A 22,913-nucleotide genomic window follows, 5' to 3' on the forward strand; every position below is an offset into this window, starting at 1 on the left:
GGCGATCATCTAGGTAAATACACCTGTGCAGAATCTTTTCTGGAAACAAAATGAATGGTGAATAATTAAGTCTGTTCATGACCATAATTTTAAATCCTACCACAATTAACCTTAAATCTTGCTTCCTCGTGTCTCTATTTATTTCACCTGATAATTTGCATGCCATCTGCATATCATAGTCTGTCGCTAACCAGTTACCAGAGTGAATTATACATTATTTAAAAGCTCAAATAGTAGATTGGTATAAATTTCTTGAAAAAGTCTAGAGACTGACTTATTCCATCCCAGAAATTTTGAATATCTGGTACTCAGTTTGACTCTACATAATATCTGTCTCATACTAAAGTGTTCTGATTTTTAAAAACTTGCTCAAATTTAATATCTTTTATCTTGGGAAAACACTAGAAGTAAAAAAATTATTATCCCACAGCCTGTTTTCCAAAGCTGTTTTAATATTTACTTGAGTGTTGTTTGAGAGCAGCGATTCTCAATCCCAGATGTCCAAGGAAGCCACCTGAGGACCCTTAAAAAATACTGATGCCTGAGCCCTACCACCAGAAGTTCTGATTATGTTGATTTGAGATGGGCACCAGAGACTAGGATTTTTTTTAAGCTGCCTAAGTAGTAAGGTTTGAGAACCACTGCTCTCGAGCAGCATTGCATGATTTTAAGAATCACTTGAGGGCTTTGTTAAAAAATGTTTCCCATGCCCAACCCCAACCTCCTAGATCAGAATTTCCTGGGAGCATAGCTGGGGAACAAACGGGCATTTTTAGCAAGTGCTTCAGAATTTTGAAAACAGTTCCAGAGACATAAGGAAAGTGGATTCCAAACGTGGTCTAGAAATATTCTTGAAAAGAAATGGAGCTAAACATTGAGGGAAGCACCTATTTCATACCAGGATGCTTCAGAAATTTTTGATGATTCCCACAATTTTTACCACACTTAGAAATCTACCCGTTTGAGAAATTCTACCTAATCCTTGAGAAAAGAAACAAAATATGAATTTACATAATTCTGCAATAGTAAAATCATAATTTCAGCTAACGAAATCGAAACAGTTCATGGAATAGTCTTACTAGTACTCATTAACACAGGCATAGCTCGTTAAATTGCTTGGCTTTATTGTGCTTCACAGTGATAAAAGTTTTTAATTTTATAAATTTTTATAAATTTTAAATTTTGTAAAATTTACAGAAAGTTTGCAGCAACTCCATGTCCAGCAAGTCTATCAGCGGCCTTTTTCCAAAAGCATTTGCTCACTTCATGTCTCTGTGAAGCATCTGGTAATTCTCACACTATGCAAACTTCATTATTATTATATTTATCATGGTGACCTGTGATCAGTGATCTCTGATGTTACTACCACCATGCGCTGAAGGCTCAGATGATGGTTAGCATTTTTTGCAATAAAGTATTTTTAATTAAGACATGCATGTTATCTTTTTAGACATAATGCTATTGCACATTTAGTACATTACAATAGAGTGTAAACATAACTTTTATATATACTGGGAAACCGAAAACTTTGTGCAACCTGTTATACCTCGGTGGCCTAGAACCGGACCCATAGTATCTCTGAGGTATGCTTGCACTCAGAATATCCTCTAAGTTGCATATACTGAGGAATAGCTTGTAAGTAGCTTTCTAAAAAATCACTAGACCTTCCAAAATTCTATTTTCATGGGCTCTAGCCAAGTTTAACAAATGCTACCCACTCACCCCAATTACAACAGGCACCTCCTTCATTATCTTGGCCAGAATTGTAAACTTTCAGAAAATACACTCAGAATACCTCTCCAACATATAACCATGTAAACTAAAAAGTATTGGGGAAAGAAAAAAACAAAGAAATTTCTTACTGATCCTACAGCCTACTGCTTTTTTTAAAGCCCTGCTTGGTAGCTTTTAAGCTTGGTAGGTGCATCAGCAGGGACTTATTTTTATCAATAAACACGCAGTGGTTCAAAGATCTTAAACTCAGGAAATGAGAAAATGATACACATTGTTAGAAAGAACAAAATTCAACGGCAGAAATTTGAAGACCTAATAGGCTTTATTAGGCGATTCATGAATTGGACAGCATCCCATCCAGCAACTACAAGGGTGCTCTGAAGGGTTGTACAAAATGGAAGGTTTTTATAGAAGAAGGGTAGGGCAAGGGAGCTATTCGCAAAAGAAAAGGAAGCATTATTTTTAGGCGAGGGTATCTTCTTTTTGGGGAGGTGGGGTGGGGAGGGAAAGGCAAGGGTTTTACCACGTAGATTGCCTCTCCTTCTGGGGGATGGAGAGGGCCCACATGACAGATGACCTCATTGATGCCGACCAGAAAATTCCAGACTGGTTGATTAAGATTACATTTCTGGAGAAGCTCGAAACTGCAATTAAGTCCTGTATCTAAGCCTAGGTTTGGTATCATGGGCTTTAGCACAAGTGACGCCATTTGGGGCCTGTGGTTTTCTCTTCAACAACATAAACAACTGTTAAAATTGGGATTTGGCAGAAGACAGGGGAACAAAGACAGAAAGGGAACGAGAGCAAGTTAAAGGAGTGACACAGGCAGGGAGGGCAGGAGAAAGAGAGTGAAGCATTCCCCCCCAATTTCTTAATTAAAAGTAAACCTTTTACTTTAATCATGCTGTCGATTCAGCAAAATCAATTATCTTCCTTTATTAAGCCGTCTTTTCTTTAATAGCATTGTTGAAAAATGTTTATAGATAAAAAGTAGGAAAAAATGATATAAATGACCTGATTTACAAAACGGAAACAGACTCACAGATTTCGAAAACAAACTTATGGTTGCCAAAGGGGAAATGTGGAAGGAGGGATAAATTAGGAGCTTGGGAGTAACATACACACACTACTATATATAAAATCATCAACAAGGGCCTACGGTATAGCACAGGGAACTCTACTCAGTACTCTGTAATAACCTATATGGGAAAAGACTCTCAGAAAGAATGAGTATATGCACATGTATAACTGAATCACTATGCTGTACACCTGAAACTAATGCAATCATTATACTCCAATAAATTTTTTTTTAAAAAGTAGGAAATGCAAAATTTCCTTCTGGTCCTTCTTTCTCCAAATTCTTGTCAGCTAGAATATTCTTTGAAGTACTTCAGTGGGCCAGTGGTTATGCTAAAAGAAGCAATGATTGACAACAGCCATCCACCATGAAATCAGCGCCCCAGTGTTTCATTGACTCTTCTAAACAGTTCAATTTTGGCCCATTGAAGAACCACAAATCCCCTGGTGAATTATCTCAATATTTTTCAAGGCAGAATAAAATATTCTGTTTTAACTCTTTTTTTTTTTTTGCGGTACATGGGCCTCTCACTGCTGTGACCTCTTCCATTGCGGAGCACAGGCTCCGGACACGGCATGTGGGTCCCTCCTGGACCAGAGCACGAACCCGAGTCCGCTGCATCAGCAGGCGGACTCTCAACCACTGCGCCACCAGGGAAGCCCTGTTTGAACTCTTAAAATTGTCCACTAAGGCTATGAAGACCCAGAAGTTTTTCTCCCCTCTTTAATACCTTCTCAAGTAGGTTGGAAAGCCCATTTCAAACTATTTCTCTTATAATCACTTAAAATAAGTCTGAAGCATGTCAAAATTGGTCAGTCTAAGAAGTGACAGAATATTTGAGTGACTTTAAAAACTATTACTAAATAAATTAAGGTGAATGTTTAAAATAAATAATCTCAAAAGGTTTTCTGAATTTTGCAGCAATAGGGTTTTTTCCCCCTTATTTGTATTCAACACCATAGAATCATGAAGACCAAAAAAAAAAAAAATTACCACTTATATATACCCCCAATTATTTGCAGTTCCCAGTCTGTATTTAAAAGTAAACTAAAGAAACATATTTTTACTGCTGCTTTCAATTTTCCTTAATCACTGGTATTTGTTCTGCTTTAGTGCTTTGCTCTCTGACTTTCTGTGTGAGAGGTGCTTTATATATTCAATTTGCTGGTGAGCTATGAGATGAAAGGAGTCTTAATGGTGAGTTTGAAGACTGTGGATTTTTATTTCTTTTATTTTTTTACAGTTGAGACATATACAGTTTCACCCTTAATTATCTATGGCTTGTCCTGTCCATGGATCAGCAAAGATTATATAAAACATGACTGTACTAGGTAATTCTTCCAGAAAATTACACAATCAAATAGGTTGGGTGGCATTTGTTAAAACACATTTAGTACTTTATGTGAAATCTCTCCCTATACAGAGTTATTCAGCACTATAATTCTTTGGTTTATAGCTATATTTCACAAGATGTAAGTCTTGGAAGAATTGTAATTTTCCTTGACCCTCTTTAGAGCAATTCTGCTTACATCCCCCTGTGGTGTACTGAAGAGTCGCACAGTGTCCTCTTGGATTTTTTCTCAGCAATACTTAGCATTTGAAAAGAGGGTTTCTTAAAGATGGAAAGGACCGTAACATTGCTCTGCAATCCCAGCCTCCCTTGGTTGTTACAGCCACAGTTCAAGTGTGCAGCTTGCAACTGCACGAAAGGATGACCTGAGGCTGAGCCTAGGGACTCTACCGCATTGTCCTAGAAAATTCTAACATTGTACCCATGCTGCACTGTGATAAATAAATTGCGATCAGTGGATTACAGTCAATCAGCTTGCTCAGCATGGCCATGTTTGACATTTGATTCCTTTTCTAGGTCAGTTATGGAGAGTGGATGTTCATGATTTTGAAAGGGGTGATCACTTATTGGGTGCATACATATTCAAAACTTAAATTGTACATTTTGAGCACATGCAGTTTATTGTAGCTCACTTATATCTCAATAAAATTGTTTTAAAAAACAAGAGAAAAAGCAACAGTAATAAAGATAGTATGGTTTTGGCATAAGGATAGATTAGTAGAACAGAATTGAAATTCAGAAAAAAGAACCACGTTTATAAGGTCAATTGATTTTCAACAAAGGTGCCAAAAAATTCAATGGGGAAAGGATCATCTTTTCAATAAATTGTGCTAGAATAACTGGATATCAAATACAAAAAGTTACTCATGACACCTGACTAGAAATTTAATTAAAAGCTGATCATTGACCTAACATAGAGATCTAAAGGCATAAAACTGCTTTTAAAAAAAGGAAAAAATACTTGTGACCTACATATAGAAAGTATTCTTTACAGAGGACACAAGAAGCATGAACCAATTAAAAACACTGATGAAATTTATTAAAATTAAAAACAGTTGCTGTTATCAAAAGATTTAACTAAGAAAATGATGAGGCAAACCACAGATTGGGAGAAAACATTTGTAGAACATATATCTGACAAAAGACATGCAGCCTGAATATATAAAGAACTTTTACAAATCAACAATAGGAAGATAAACTACCCAGTTGAAAAATCATAGAGGGATTCAAGGACAGACCATGACAGTAGCCCCATTCCTTCCAGGTCCTCCTTTTTTTACATCTAAAAAACCCTGGACATAACACAACAAACAAACATAGGAAGATTCTGAAAGGTGGAAAGATAACAGACTCTAGCTAGAGATCTTGGAACTTGAGAGAGGAGAGTAATGAGTTTTCTGGGTTTTCTTTTTGCCAACAGTGGAGAAGCCTGGAACTGCCCACAGGCATGGTGGGGAGAGGGCAGCTCCAAGAAAAGCCTGCTGCCCTTAGGTAAAGTACCAGGGAAAGGGTAGCCTAACATAAAATATCTTTTTGATAATACCTGCCCTACTTCAGGCAAACACTGTGGAAAAACTGCCCCACCCTCCTACTCTGGCTCCATAGTTTCAGCAGGAAAGAGGAATCTATTCTACGTACACACACACACGCACACACACACACCTACACACATACAAAGCAGGCGGGGACACTCTGATTCCCCAGCTTGAGTGGTATGTTGGTGGGACCAAGTAAGGAACTGGTCTTCAATCCTCTGCCCAGCAGAAGCAGGTCAGGCACCAATCCACCCTCCTGGGTAATGTCAGCTGAGCACAGCAAGGAGCCAATCCCCACCGTAAATCAGCAAGTGGAATTAGTAGAGTCAGGAGGCTGGTCTTCAACTAACAATCTAATTCCACAACCACTATTCCTCTCTCTCTTTCCCCACACTTAGCAATACTCCCCTGAGGAATGAAGGAAGCAATCCTGGTTAAAATTCAACTCTTTACTTGTTCTATTACTGTACTTACAGAGCCAAACAGGTCTGGAGAAAAATGTAAAATCATGCTATGCTGGCACTAAATACATGGCCAACCTCAAGTGAATCCTTACCATCATCCTTCAGGTGTACAGTATGCAATCATTCTCTCTCCTCCTCCTTCATATGACTGTTTCTAACCTTTTCCTTTCTTCTCAAACCTTCAATATCCCCTTCTCATAGCCAGTCTTACCTGTTCCCTCTGCTTCCTTTACTTAAAGGAAGAAAGAAAGAAAAAAGAGAGAGAGAGAGAGAGAGAGAGAGAGAGAGAGAGAGAGAGAAAGAAAGAAAGAAAGAGAAAGAAAGAAAGAAAGGAAGAAAGGAAGGAAGAAAGAAAGAAAGAAAGAAAGAAAGAAAGAAAGAAAGAAAGAAAGAAAGAAAGAAAGAAAGAAAGAAAGAAAGAAAGAAAAAGAAAGAAAGAAAGGAGGGAGGGAGGGAAGGAAGGAAGGAAGGGAGGGAGGGAGGGAGATGTATGGGAAATGCCATAGGATGACCCCCAGTGGGTCACACTCTTGGCAGATCCATGTCCCTGAGTATGGGAACAACCTGTGACCTGTCTCTACTGAAGAGAACATGGCAAAGATGATAGGATATCACCCCCTCCTTGTGTTATATGGCAAAGGTGAAGGGATTTTGCAATGTAATTAAGTTCTCTAATCAGTTGCTTTTGAGTTAATCAAAGGGGAGATTATCCTGGTATCCTGGGTGGGCCTGATCTAATTAGGTAAGCCCTTCATATTTTAGTGATAAGTGTTCTAATATAGATCTATTAGTGTTTGTACAACTAAAACATTGACCAAAACTCATAAAACCATATTTTAAAATTTTTTATTTGATTTTAATTTTTATTTTACATTGGAGCATAGTTGAGTAACAGTGTTGTGTTAGTTTCAGGTGTACAACAAAGTGATTCAGTTGTACATGTATCTATTCTTTTTCAAATTCTTTTCCCATTTAGGTTATCACAGAATATTGAGCAGAGTTCCCTGTGCTATGCAGGAGGTCCTTGTTGGTTATCTATTTTAAATATAGTAGTCCATAAAACCATATTTTTAAATGGGTAAATTTTATTATATTCAATATTACTTCAATAATTTTTTAAGCTAATGTTAATGAAATGGAATAGGACCCTTTGGTCCTTGTCCCCCATGTCCTCTGCCTGCCCTTTGTCTGTGGAAAAACTTTAGCCAAAGAATGAATTTAATCAGAGAAGTAAGAAAATGCAGAAGCAAAGAAAATCAGTCAAGCAGGACAAAACAATAATCGTTTAGTCCCTAAGCATAGTCAAGGACCTTTAGTTCCTTCTCAAAGGCTGTAGATAATATTCTAAGCCACATCCTGTGAGCTGTCTTGTAGATACTGAAACCTGTGCCAGGTGGAAGAAGTTAACTACATGATGACCAGACTGTAGCCGTAATATAAGCTGCCACAATTCCAAGAATTGGACACAAGGAAATGGGAACAAACTGACCCCGGAACTGAAGATTAACTGTACTTAAGACAATCAAGATGATGCTCGTCAGACCACTGTATGACCAATTTCAAGATGACTGTCCAAACTAACTGTACTGTTTCTACATGTAGTCCCCTCCTTCTGCCAATAAGAGCTCTTGCCCACTGGCTGTCAGTGGAGGGGAGTAAGCCTTTGGACGGGAGTCCGCCCTCCCCCTGCCCGTTTCAGGCATCCAAATTAAAGCAAACTTTCCTTTCCACCAAACTTGCCTCTTTATTGGCTTTTGAGCGGTGAGCAGCCAGACCCCACTTTCAGTAGCTGTAAGACACCCCCTTTGCAATGGGACTCCAGCAGCAGAATTTAGACCCAATGAAAGGTTGAGAGTTAGAGATTATTCCCCCAGAACTTGCAAACCATACTACTGGGATAGGTACTTATTTTTAATATTGTTTGTTAGGAGGAGACACTGGAAACTTTATTCAAATGACACTAATTTCTTTGGTTTACCCATGCCATGGTCTAGGTATAACTTGAGTATTCCTGAGTTTTCCCATACTTTGAAAAGTGGAATAAATAAGTTTCAACTCTTTAACCATGTAATCTTTTCCAGGTTCATTAGGCATATTCAATGAGGTATTATTTATGGCTTCTCTAGAGTCACAACAGAGTTGACTTGTTGCTGTAGAGACCATATGATTTGTAAAGCCTAAAATATTATCAGACGCTTTACAGAAAAGTTTGTCAACTTCTGCTTTAGAGAAAAGAGAACACATTCTTCCTGTATCTATTCTAAATAGAAAGGAAACATAGATAATGAAACTGATTAGACATAGCTGATGTGTATGCGCTTATTAAGAAAGCTAAGAACAGAAATGTAGATGGCCAACAGGCATATGAAAAGATGCTCAACATCGCTAATCATCAAGGAAATGCAAATCAAAACCACAATGAGATATCACCTCACACCTGTCAGAATGGCTATCATCAAACAGAACACAAATAAATGTTGGTGAGGGTGTGGAGAAAAGGGAACCCTTGTGCACTGCAGGTGGGAATGTAAGTTGGTACAGCCACTGTAGAAAACAGTATGGAGGTTTCTCAAAAAACTAAAAATAGAACTACCATGTGACCCAGCAATCCCACTCCTGAGTATATACCTGAAAAAAAAAAAAACCCACTAATTTGAAAAGATTCATGTACCCCAATATTCATGGCAGCATTATTTACAGTTGTCAAGATATGGAAACAACCTAAGTGTCCATCAACAGAGGAATGAATAAAGGAGATGTGATAACACACACACACACATACACACACACAATGGAATACTACTCAGCCATAAAAAAGAATGAAACTTTGCCATTTGCAGTAACATGGATGGACTTGGAGGGTATTTTGTCAAGTGAAATAAGTCAGATACAGGAACACAAATACTGTATGATATCACTTATATGTAGAATCTAAAAAATACAGCAAACTAATGAATATGACAGAAAAGAAGCAGACTCACAGATATAGAGAACAAACTAGTGCTTGTGGGGTTGGGGGAATATAGGGGTAGGGGAGTGGGAGGTATAAACTACTGAGCGTAAGATAGGCTCAAGGATGAGTTGTACAACTTGGGGAACATAGCCAATATTTTGTAATAACTATAAATGGAGAGTAACCTTTAAAAATTGTATAAAAATTTTTTAAATGAAATTAAAAAAAGAAAGCTGATAAACAACATTTGCAAAATCTAGTTCAGCTAACATGCTGCTAAGTTGTAGCTTATATTTATTAAAATCATTAAAATTAGCAATTGTTATATTAAGTAACTCAATGGTAATTTTATTTTTGTTTTGGTATCCCAGGTTTTATTGGATCATGAGCCTAAATGCAACTGTTGTCTTTCTGGGACTGTCTTATATCCAGCACTTGGCGGCCTGGGCCCTGGTCTTACTTAATCCTTTTATGTCTACACTTATGGCTCTGATAACCCTTTGTATGATGCACTATAACCTGATTTATCAGCCAGGAAAATGTAAGCAAATAACACTTTACATGGATTTATTTGGTTCCTATGGTTTTCTCAACACATCTTCTTCCTCTTGGATCCCCTATAACTTCTCTTTCAACTCAGAAAATTTGCAGAGTCTGTCAGTTATTATACTTGAGAGCAACAGATTCTTCAAGAATATCAATAATCTCTATCTTCTTTGATCAAATTTTTCCATGTTTGGGCAGTGAGGTACTCTTCATGTTGGGCCTGAGTCCTTCAGATAAGCCTGTGTTGTCTTTGAATGCTTCCTTGCTTTCTGGTATGCCAAGGTATTCTATGGTCATCATTCTCTTCCCTGAACTTTGAATCATCTCTTTCTTAAAGAACTGTTTCCTTTTCTTGTATATATACTGGTATTTAGAGACTACAGTCTTGGTGATGGAGATGCTCATCGCTACTTAGTCCATCATGGTTTCTAGGTCTTTCAATGCTCAGACCTAGAAATTGTCCTTTTCTTTTTCTCTAAGATAACATACATTTTGGACTATACGAACACCATAATCAAAACTGGAACTACAGGATTCTTCCTTAACCTTATCAAACTCACGTCTTTTTCTACTTCTTCCCATGCCAAAATCCCAGTTCACAATGATTATTGACAGTCTCAAAATTCTTCTTAGTTTTTTTCTTTATGTTATAATCCCTAGGAATGTACACGAAGATGATTATGTTCTAAAGTCACTTGGTATAGTTCCTCTCTGTTTGGTTATGCCACTAACTTTAAATACAATTAAGTGCATTTGTTCCATTGGTGAGGTTAGTTTTTTTTTTTAGTTGTTGATAGAGTGTAATATGATTCTTATTTTGTGTTAAGCACTTTACATCCTGTATCTCATTTCATACCATATCAACAATAGGAAATAGTGTTAAAATTCACTTTTTGCATGTAAAGATTTAGACAAGAGTTACTAAAATCTGGACCCAGACCATTCCTAATATATTGGGAAAAAGCACAGAATCTTAGTAGCTCTGAACCCACAAGTCTCCTATCCAAAGTATTTCTATATTATATTATACTCAGTCTAGCCCACTCAAAGCTAAATGTGAAAACTGTTAAATAGCTCATATAACCCTGTCATAAGCATATATTGTTTAACATCCAGCACTGATCCCCCTTAAATCACAGTAACAATACTTCCTGTATCTTTGAAGGACCCACAGGTCTTTGGAGACCTTATTGAGCTACACTGTGAAGCCTTGCCTGTTGGACTTTTTAATTACATACCTGCATACATCAGGTTTTTCTTTCTTCCAGTTTTAGTGAGATATAATTGGCATACAGCATTATATAAATTTAAAGTGCACAACATAATGATTTGACTTCCATACATTATGAAATGATCACCACAAGTTTAATGATGGTCCATGACCTCATACAGATACAAACTACAAGAAAAAAAAAAATTTTTCCTTGTGATGAGAACTCTTAGGATTAACTCTCTTAACAACTTTCGTCTATAACATACAGTTGTGTTCATTATATTAATCATGTTTTACATTATATCCCTTGTACTTATTTATCTTATAACTGGAAGTTTACACCTTTTGACCATTTCTGTCACCATACAAAGATATTACATTGCTACTGACTACATTGTCCACACTGTATATTTCAACCCTGTGACTCATTTATTTTGTAACTGGAAGTTTATACCTCTTAATTTCCTTCATCTATTTCATTCATCCTTTAAAAATCCTGAGGTATTTTTAAAATTTGAAAATTTTAAATACTTGGAAGCATTTTAAAAATTTTATTTTGTTTTAAATCTTAAATAATTTTATGGATCTAAAATTCATGCACAAACAAGGTCTACTTGTATTCCTATATCCCCTCTATTCCTTTAGGTGTCCTTTTACATATTTTTAAAGAATCATCCTTCCATTTTTTAAATAAAGAAAAATACTAAAATTGTATATATGTGTATATATCTCTATGTATATGTATGTATTTCCCCCCTTCTCCTATAAACAGTAGCATTTTATTCACCTGCTTTTTTCATTTAATATAACCTAGGAATTGCTTCATAACTGTATATAACAATATTCCTCATTCTTTTTCTAGCTGGATAGTACTCCACTGTTTATTTTACCAGTCTTATATTGATGGATGTTTGGTTCGTTTCTTTACTTCTGCCACATTAAATAGGTTCTAAAGAATAGCTTGGTGCATACCTCTCTTAGCATTTTTTCCCCAGCAGATCTTTAGGATAGATTCCTACAAATTGGATTACTAAATCAAAAAGTAAATCCACAGATAATTTTGCTATATATCGCCAAATTCCCTTCTGTAGTGGTTGTACCATATTGTATTTCCACCAAAAATGTATGACAATGACTATTTCCCTACAATCTCTCCAATTTTTTTCAATTTTTAGATTTCTATACACTGAAGATATTCTTTGTTTACGATAAAAGTTGCGAATATTATTCCCATTTGTCATATATCTTTTAATTTTGCTTCTTGTGTTGTTATCCATGCACAACACTTATTGTTTGTTTGTTTTGTCTTTTGTGTGGTTTTTGTTTGTAATCAGATTTATCAATCTTCTCCCTTATTGCTTCTAGATTTTGATTCATGGTGAAAAAGTTTTCCTCATTCCCAGATTATAAAGGAATTCATTCATATTTTCTTTTGGTATATATATATATATACCTTTACATCTATGACCCATTTGGAAATTATATTAGAATAAGTTTTATGAGTGAACTCAATTTTATCTTTTTCCCATATGACTGTCACATTATCCAACCTCACTCATTAAAAAGTTTGTATTTTCCCCGCTAATCTGAGATGCCACATCCTTTGTATATGGCCACTTGCATTTCTAGAGTTTCTATTCTGTCCCTTTGGTTAGTCAGTCTACCTGTATTCATATTCATCTATCTTGTTTAACTCTGACCTTAATTTCTAAATAACACATTTTACTTTTAGTAGTACTTTGACTGCTACCACTGTTTCTACCACTTACCTATACAACTACCAGTAACAGCAGTGCAATAAGTTATATTTTTAAAAATTCACTGTTGTTACTTCATTTCTCCACATACCAGTGAGGTGGGCAAGAAGGGCCCCATATTTCCTTTTACAGACTAGACTCCATGTCCTATGCCCCTGCTCCTGTACCATCCTGAGCTATCTTTTTTTTTTTTTTTTTTTTTTTTTGCGGTATGCGGGCCTCTCACTGTTGTGGCCTCTCCCGTTGCGGAGCACAGGCTCCGGACGCGCAGGCTCAGCGGCCATGGCTCACGGGCCCAGCCGCTCCGCGGCATGTGGGATCTTCCCGGACTGGGGCACGAACCCGTGTCCCCTGCATCGGCCGGCGGACTCTCAACCACTGCGCCACCAGGGAAGCCCCCTGAGCTATCTTTACCATTTCACCTAACGTGTTGTGTTGAAATCATCTATTTCTGAATATAGTTAGAAATTCCTGTGCTGTGTACATACTTGGAATATGGTAAATGCTCAGTGTTTGATATTGTTAAACTGAGTACAAAAAATGAGACATACTTGAATTAAATGACTTGCCCAACATGTCACAGGCAGTGGCTGAAGTGGAACCAGAACCCAGGCCTACCTTTTCTCAGGCTAGAGCTCGTTTTATTACACCACATACTGAAGCAGTGAAACAGGGAAAACATCATCCCCAGAAGCCTCTGCTTTGTTCCTCAGAGCTCTGTGCTCTGTGGATCACAGCCAGGCAGTACACAGGCTCCTGTAGTCTGTGGAATGGGTTCATTATGCAAAAAGGGTCTGAGAGATCCTCTCTGTCAGCCCCAAAAAGGCAAAAAAGAGGAATAAATAAACTTACCAAAAGACCACTTTGACGTAAAGTGTGTAATTATCAAATAATTCTGATTTTTTGTGACTAATTATGTATACATAGTTTTCATATTCAAATTTTCTAAATAACTATTTGGCATCCAACCATTTGCTTCCTAATCTCCTATTTGAAAATATATTCATCTGAAGAAAGAACTACAATTCTTCAAGTAATACAAATCTGAACACCTCTGTTTACTGCCAGCCTACTCTAGTCCATATGTTACATATTTTAACATGTGATAAGGTAACCTTCCTTTGGACATTTACAAGAAAGAAACTGCATTAGCTGCTAGTAAAATTATAATATAAAATGTTCACCAGTGGTTTACTTTATGCAATACTATATCAAATGAATATTTTGGAGTTGTTTTGCTTTGTTTTGTTTTCTATTTCCAAGTTATACGATCACCTAATTATGATGAAGTAAAACTCTGTCTTGCCTCTAGAAAAGTATATAATCCTTATTTTGGCTTCTTCCTCTCTGATGACTAAATTGGAAATTCCTCAAAGCTGTAATTCAAAGCCATAGGTGACCTTAAAGAAATGATTTTTTATATGCTACCTTTTATTTTAAGGTAACTTTTCAAATGTGGACCATGCGTTCCATTATGTTTAGCTGTCAAGCATGGCCTTCATTTGCATTTCTTCCCACTGCTATAATTTTGAGAACTGGCAGGTGACCAAAGAAGAAAAAAATGTGCATCTACCATCTACAGGGCAATGTAGGCTTTTTTTTATTATAATTAGGTAGCATAGATATTCATGATTAGATCAAGGTCAGAGGAGCAGAACGTCAGAGCTAAGAACTTAAAGGTACAAAGAATAGAAATATTGCTTTCTAAAGTATTTCTTTTTTAAATAGTAGTGGCTACAATCTTTAAGTTTTTCAACAAAGCATTTAAAATAGCTCATCTATTTTATTTTAAAATGTGCACGCCTGGTGTGTTTGCCATGCACGTTTAAACTGGAGCTTGAAGTTTCACTTCAGGTTTTTTTTTCAGCTTCCCATTTCTGCTCCTGGTGCAGAAAACCAATCTGGGGATTATAATGACAACGGATTTTTCTTTTTAAGGCTGAGTCTACAAGACACACAAAATTATTTGTACAGAAGGCATGAGTTTTCTATTAAGTCTAATAGATTAATCCAGGAAGGTGGTGTGATGTTTAGATGTAGAGGTTTTCACGGGGACATCCCTCCTAACACTCGGGATAACTACCTTTGGATGGGACAATGGGCGCTCCCTTTGGGTAGACAGATTACCATATAGCTCCTTTTCTTGACCGCTCTAACTTACTGGCTCCCTCTCAGTCCATCTGATCAGTTTAGGTTTATTACTTCCTCTTCTCTCTGACTTACAACCCATGTAGTTCATTGTCCGCTCTTGGGTACCTTTTCTCTTCTCACAGTCTCCTAATGGGGAGCCCTCCGATTTATTCTAGGGACCCCACTCTTCTCACCCTCTTTCCTTAAGTAACCTCTAGTCCCACAGCTTTTAATGCCAACTATACACCAAACGCTCAATTTCATTTGACCTCTTTCCTCACCTTGAAACTCATATATCCAACTTCCTATTCAACATTTTGATTTTGTTACCTAGCAGTCATCTCAAATTTAACCTGACCAAAACTCAACTCTTGATTCACCCAACTGCAAACGGATTCCATTCTTGTCTTCTCCATCTTCATGTAAGTCACCGAAACCCAGTGGTTTAAGGGGAAGGAAAGTAGCATCCTCAAATCTTCTCATTTCTTCAACCTCTCCCCACATTGGAAGATCCTATTGATTCTCTAACAACACATCCCATTCTGTTCGCTTCTCTTCTTGCTGTTTTATGTCCAAGTCATCATGACTTCTTACCTGTATTCCAGCTTCCTCTTTTGTTCCTTAAAATCCATTATGCATACAACTACTAGAGTTCCAGAGTAACTTTTTAAAAATATACATCATATGTCCACTCTGCATAAAATTTCTTAATGGTTTCCCATAACATGGAGAATAAACTCCAAGCTCCTTATTTTTTTTTTGTTTTTTTTTTTGTTTGTTTGTTTTTGCGGTACGCGGGCCTCTCACTGTTGTGGCCTCACCTGCTGCGGAGCACAGGCTCCGGACACGCAGGCTCAGCGGCCATGGCTCACGGGCCCAGCCGCTCTGCGGCATGTGGGATCTTCCCGGATGGGGGCACGAACCCGTGTTCCCTGCATCGGCAGGCGGATTCTCAACCACTGCGCCACCAGGGAAGCCCCCAAGCTCCTTATTTTTGGCCTGTAAAGTCTGACCCTAATCAAATCTTAGACCTCATCTCCTTCCAACATTCTACCTGAGCTACTGCCTCATTGGCCTTTCCTGTTCCTGAGCTTCTCCCTTCTCATTTCTACTTCATGACATGCCTGATATATGCTTCTTCCAGGTCTTTTTGCCTATTTCCAGTCTATTCAATCCTCAGTTCAAATTTCAACTCTTTAGGTGTCCTCTACACCCTACCCACAATCAGTCTCTATCTTATCACCTCATTTTGTTTTCATCATTGAACTCACCTAATATTTCTCTGCTTGTTTAGTGTCTTCTCAGGGATCTCTAGATCTTGTTCACTACTATATTGTTAAGGCCTAGAAAAGTCCCTGACACATAGTAGGTACGTAATAAATATGTTAAATGAATGAATGATTGCATTCACATTTGTTTGGCATCAATTATGCACACTTGGAGGGCTAAAATTTTAGACCTCATTCATACCTAATCATTTCTTGTTCTTAACCATTTTGTTTTTGCTGCTTCATATCACCATATCAGGTACAATTATACTTGTTTAAATAAATTAATTTTTCAAAGTGTGTATTCAAGGCAGCGCTACTCAAAACTTGGTCCATGGGGTAGTGCTGATCATAAACTGGTGTGCAACATAGAAAATAAAGACACTGAGAAAAAACATGTAGAAATATTATGGAAAGTTACATCGTATGTCTGTTGAATCTAATAATCAAAAGATCAGGTTTTATATTTTGTATCTTTGTTTTTATTTTATTTTTTAGGTATTCCATTTTATCGTATTTCACAAATGTATTGACCATGATAGTTGAGAATTTTTTTAAAAAAACTTATCTTTTAACACAGCTAGTTTCAGAAGCGCTAATCCGAACTACCTTTGATATGATACTACCTACTATGATAGTGGTATTTAACTACTTAATAAGACTGGAGGTATCAATTTATCATGCATAAAAGCAGATCCAAATTTATCTTGTGACAAATAGTGATTTGTTTATATGGAAAAGAACTAGTGGGTTTAAAACATATTACATTCAATAAAGTCCTGAATTTAAAACATAGGAAGGAAATTGGGGAGAATACCTCTTGAAATAACCCTTCATCCTGCAAATAGTTATTGTTTAATAATGAAGTCTTTTTGAAAGCACAGAGTAAGTTGGATCAATGCCAGTAATGACCCTCCTGTCTACATGGCATTGTTTCGCAAGAGTTGAGCAGAGAACAGGTTGATGAGCAACAGAGATAAGATGAGAAGGAAATGTCAGGAAGTTAAGCCTCCTAGCCCAGACCTGTTCAAATTCAGTCTCTAGACTGTTCATCAAGACATTCTCAGTTTTCATCTTACCAAAATCTTAAGTAAACTAATTGAAACAGCTGGGAATAGTCTCCTAATAGAGAAGTTCTTTCTCCAATAGTAAAGAGATGTCCCAATGACTTCCTTGTTAAGGAGACACAGACCTTGGTCACTCACAGGTGCTTCTGTTCTCTTGGCCTTCTCAGTTCTGGTCTGGCCACAGTGACTAAGAGGCAGTAGTGACTGTAGGTATGAGCCTATCTCCTGCCAGCAATTATCCCGACCTACTTCCACTTGACCTCAACACACTTCACAGAGGCCTCTGCTGTAATCACTCTTGGTCACTACCAATTTGGGCTGGATTGGATTCAGTGACTTAGAGGTGAAAGGCTCCATATTCCATTACCAGGCTCCCAGCTTCCTCAATTAATCAAAGACTGACATAATAGGTCTATTACAACTCTTAAATAAAAGACCAGATCAAATCACTATCATCACTCTATAACCATAAAAAGAAATATTAATAAATACCCTTTATTTAAATATAAAACCCAATACCCTGTGGCATTTAAATGAACTTGGTTAGAAGGCATTTCACCTAGCATTTTACTATAGGAAACTTGAACATAATTAAAATGATGATCAAACTATTATCTGAGTTTCTACAGCAGCTTTCTTTGGAGAAACTCCAACATTTTTATATTTATTTTATCGTTTGTCCTGCAGCCATGGTTTGGTGTCTTGGTAATTTGTGAAACGGTTTATCTGGTCAAAAGGAGTGCTATGAGAAGTTGTATCATGATTGGCACAGCTGAACTGCTAACCAAACCGGGATCTCTTATCTGTCATTGTATCAGGAAGTCCTAATGGAGTCAAAGAACAGGTGAAATCTGAAAGATCATAAAAGAAGCAACAATGAGATTGCAAATCACTAGCAGTAAGTGATTGCAAACATCTAAAGCAATAAAATACTGCTGATGCTAAAGCAACAGCCATATAAACCCAGAGGAAACTACTGGACAAGTCAAAAGCCAACTAATCTAATCTGAACTTTTAGTGACACTATCAACATACATAAAGTCATTTGAAGAGTTCAAAGTTTAACCTTATGTCTGAAATTCAAGGATAAAGTCAAAGCAGAGAAAATATTTCCTTTCATCTACATGTCAAGATAAGAGACCGCCTCTTACCTAACACGGAAAGTGCGGATTATTTATATGGCAATTTATATTAAAAACTAGTACTAGTTCTTTGTGTTAAGGCTGTAAATGAAACTTCAGGTTGTCTTAGTCATTAATGTGTTCAAGTTAGAGGCTTCTGAGAGACTCTGAAATCTTTTACTTTGGTGCTTTATTTTGTCACCTTTCTTCCCTTTTTAATATGCTTCCACTGATCTTAGCTTTTTCATTTTTTACATCATCTGTCAGGCACCACCTTGGGCTGGTCACCAGGATGCCAGAGCCCTTGTCAGAAGCTTACTCCTTTGAATTCAACCCCTTGGGTGCTAAAATCTTCTCAATCACTTTATTGCCTTTCATCCTTACAACTGCCATCTTTCTGATTGACATTTTGGAAACTTGAAGAACAGTTCCTTTACTAATATGTAATATTTCCAATTGCTTGCAGGTTGCTCCCTCCTGACAACCTTTGGGGTGTTTGTTAATGCACTAAAAACATGCTGTCTGCAGTATTGCCACCTTGGTGGAGGTGTGACAAGCTGGTTAGACCATGCCAAGGAAAAAAATGGCGCCGCTACAGTGAGCTCCATGTGGAAGACACAAAATTTTTCTTCACCCTTCTCCCTCTCTTCATTTTTCAGCTCCTCTACAGAATGTGCCTTATGCAGGTGAGGAAAGGTAATTAATACTACCCCTAGCAACAACCAAATGACTGCATGTTAACATAACAAGTGAACATTTCTTTTCACCCCAACAAGTGCTTCCCATATACTTCATTAGGCTGTTATCATATAAATACATTACAGACTCTAATTTTAAAAGCTAAGTGGGGTCAGACAGAGGCATACCTGAGCAGGACCTGGGTGTAATGTTTCTCCTATAGAACTATGAATGTCTGTCAGTAGGTGCAGACAATACTTCAGAGAATTTGTCATAAGGCCTAAGAGTAATGCACAAATGTGAGATCTATGGTTAATTACCCAACTACTCCCTTCCAAAGGTTTTGCCTTCCTCCTTGACCAAGCCTTTAAAAACTGGTACTAGCAAGTAGCTAAAATGGCTGATTTGAGTACCACCCCCCACTGTACTCTTAAGTATAAATACTAATCAGCAAACGATTCTTTCCCTACCAATTCTTAGTTCCCTTGGTGAATCAGTCCCTATGCTATGAGGAAATCAAGGGGAAAATACTAAGTCCAAAGTACTGTTTATAAGTATATGTGATTTTAATACAATTTTAATGTAGTAATGGTCAAAGAGTCACTTACTTATGAAGAAATATAAATGATTATAAAAGTCTTTGAAGAAATTTGGGACTCTGCATTACTAACCTCTACCTTGGAATTAGATGGCTAATGAGTGAGCTATATTCTTAAATCACAGAATAATAGAGCTGGGAAAAAACTTAGAGATTAACTTATTCAACTACTTCATTTGCTGAAGAGGAAACTGAGGCTCAGAAAAATTAAGTGATTTTGAAGGGGATAAGGAGGTCATACAGTGAATAGTAGTGAGGGAAAAGCAGAATCTACCTTCTTATTCTTAGTACAATGCTTGCTTCTCTAAACCAGGGGTCAGCAAATTATTACCTGCAGGCCAAATCAGCCCACTGCCTTTTTCATATGTCCTGCAAGGTAAGAAGGTTTTTACATTTTTCTATGGTTTAAAAAAATCAAAAGAAGAAAAATGTTTTGTAGCAAAAGACAATTATATGAAATTCAAAATTCAGTGTCCGTACCCACAGACATAGAAAACAAATTTATGATTACCAAAGGGGAAGGTGGGGGGTGGGGAGGATAAATTAGGAGTTTGGTATACACACTACTATATATAAAATAGGTAACCAACAAGGACCTACTGTATAGCACAAGGAACTATACTCAATATTTTGTAATAGCTTTAAGGGAAAAGAATCTGAAAAAGAATATATATATATATACACACACACATACACACACACACACACACATATATATATATATATATATATATATATATATATATAAAAATATATGAATCACTTTGTGGCACACCTGAAACTAACACAACAATGTAAATCAACTATACTTCAATTAAAAAAAAGAAAGTAGCCCGTGCACAGCAACAAAGACCCAGTACAGCCAGAAATAAATAAAATTAAATTCAAAAAAAAAAGGAAGAAAGTACAATTGTTAGAAAAGGATAAGTATAGAACTTCTGTTTGGTTAGAAGGATCCTGTCCTTCTAACCAAACAGAATAAAAACTTCTTTTTTAAAAGAAAAAAAATTCAGAATCCATAAATAAAGTTTTATTGGAACACAACCACTCCTGTTTGTTTGTCATAGTATGTCTGCTTATGCATGGAAACAGCAGAGCTGAGTACTTGCAACAGAATCCACATGTGGAAATACTGTCTATCTGGCCTTTTACACAAAAGTTTGCTGACCCTTGTTCTAAGCAATGCATGAAAGCTAGGCTGACTTAGCAGATTCAACCTCTCTCTTGACTCCACAATAGTAGATGGAACAAAAACACAAAATTACTACCTGTATATATGTCATTAATAGCATGAAAACACACTCCCTCTTGCAAGAGCATCAGAATCACAACTAACTGCTGAGTAATCATCAACAGGAAGACACTGGGACTCACCAATACAGATACCCCACATCCAAAGATAAAGGAGAAGTGTCAATGAGATGGTAGGAGGGGCTCAATCACAATAAAACCAAATCCCATAACTGCTGGGTGGGTGACTCACAAACTGGAGAACACTTATACCACAGAAGTCCACCCGCTGGAGTGAAGGTTCTGAGCCCCACATCAGGCTTCCCAACCTGGGGGTCTGGCAACAGGAAGAATTCCCAGAGAATCAGACTTTGAAGGCTAGTGGGATTTGATTGCAGGACCTTCACAGGACTAGGGGAAACAGAGGTTCCACTCTTGGAGGGCACACACAAAGTAGTGTGTGCATTAGGACCCAGGGGGAAGGAGCAGTGACCCCATAGGAGACTGAACCAGACCTACCTGCTAGTGTTAGATGGTGTCCTGAAGAGGCGGGGGTGGCTGTGACTAACTGAGGGGACAGGGACACTGGCAGCAGAAGTTCTGGGAAGTACTCCTTGGCGTGAGCCCTCCCGGAGTCCACCATTAGCCCCACCAAAGAAACTGTAGGCCTGAGTGCTGGGTTGCCTCAAGCCACACAACCAACAGGGAGGGAACTCAGCCCCACCCATCAGCAGACAAGTGGATTAAAGTTTTACTGAGCTCTGCCCACCAGAGCAACACCCAGCTATACCCACCACCAGTCCCTCCAGTCAGGAAGCTTGCACAAGCCTCTTAGATAGACTCATCCACCAGAGGGCAGAGAGCAGAAGCATGAAAAACTACAATCCTGAAACCTGTGGAACAAAAACCACATTCACAGAAAGATAGACAAAATGAAAAGGCAGAGGACTATGTACAAGATGAAGGAACATGATAAAACCCCAGAAAAACAACTAAATAAAGTGGAGACAGGCAAACGTTAAGAAAAAGAATTCAGAATAATGATAGTGAAGATGATCTAGGACTTCAGAAAAAGAATGGAGGCAAAGATCGAGAAGATGCAAGAAATGTTTAACAAAGACCTAGAAGAATTAAAGAACAAACATCTAGAAGAATTAAAGAACAAACAAACAGAAATGAACAATACAATAACTGAATTGAAAAATACACTAGAAGGAATCAATAGCAGAATAACTGAGGCAGAAGAATGGATAAGTGACCTGGAAGACAGAATGGTAGAATTCACTGCTGCAGAACAGAATAAAGAAAAAAGAATGAAAAGAAATTAAGACAGCCTAAGAGACCTCTGGGACAACATTAAACACAACAACATTTGCATTATAGGGGTCCCAGAAGGAGAAGAGAGAGAGAAAGGACCCAAGAAAATATTTGAAGAGATTATAGTTGAAAATTTCCCTAACATGGGAAAGAAATAGCCACCCAAGTCCAGGATGTGCAAAGAGTCCCAGGCAGGATAAACCCAAGGAGAAACACGCCGAAACACATAGTAATAAAATTGACAAAAATTAAAGACGAAGAAAAATTATTAAAAGAAACAAGGGAAAAACCACAAATACAAGGGAACTCTCATAAGGTTAAGAGCTGATTTCTAAGCAGAAACTCTACAAGCCAGGAGACAGTGGCACGATATACTTAAAGTGATGAAAGGGAAGAACCTACAACCAAGATTACTCTACCCCGCAAGGATCTCATTCAGATTCCACTGAGAAATCAAAAGCTTTACAGACAAGCAAAAGCTAAGAGAATTCAGCACCACCAAACCACCTCTACAACAAATGCTAAAGGAATGTCTCTAAATGGGAAACACAAGAGAAGAAAAGGACCTACAAAAACAAACCCAAAACAGTTAAGAAAATGGTAATAGGAACATACATATCAATAATTACCTTAAATGTGAATGGATTAAGTGCTCCAACCAAAAGACACAGGCTTGCTGAATGGATACAAAAACAAGATCCATATACAAGCTGTCTACAAGAGACTCACTTCAGACCTAGGGACACATACAGACTGAAAGTGAGGGGGTGGAAAAAGATATTCCATGCAATTGGAAATCAAAAGAAAGCTGGAGTAGCAATACTAATATCAGATAAAATAGACTTTAAAATAAAGAATGTTACAAGAGGCATG

The 22,913-nt window shown here is 37.4% G+C and overlaps 1 protein-coding gene across 1 annotated transcript in view; it reads left to right on the forward strand.

The window, feature by feature from the left end:
- Positions 1-22,913, forward strand: part of SLC15A5 (solute carrier family 15 member 5) — a 90,703-nt gene that overhangs the window by 13,333 nt on the left and 54,457 nt on the right. The window contains 3 exon segments of the mRNA XM_027129510.1: positions 9,487-9,656; positions 18,684-18,806; positions 18,809-18,903. Of these exon segments, the coding sequence (XP_026985311.1) occupies positions 9,487-9,656; positions 18,684-18,806; positions 18,809-18,903 (388 nt within the window).

This window comes from Aethalodelphis obliquidens, unplaced genomic scaffold, assembly GCF_003676395.1.
Source record: "Aethalodelphis obliquidens isolate GAN/ISIS:26980383/991018 unplaced genomic scaffold, ASM367639v1 scaffold36, whole genome shotgun sequence".
Taxonomy (NCBI): Eukaryota; Metazoa; Chordata; class Mammalia; order Artiodactyla; family Delphinidae; genus Aethalodelphis; species Aethalodelphis obliquidens.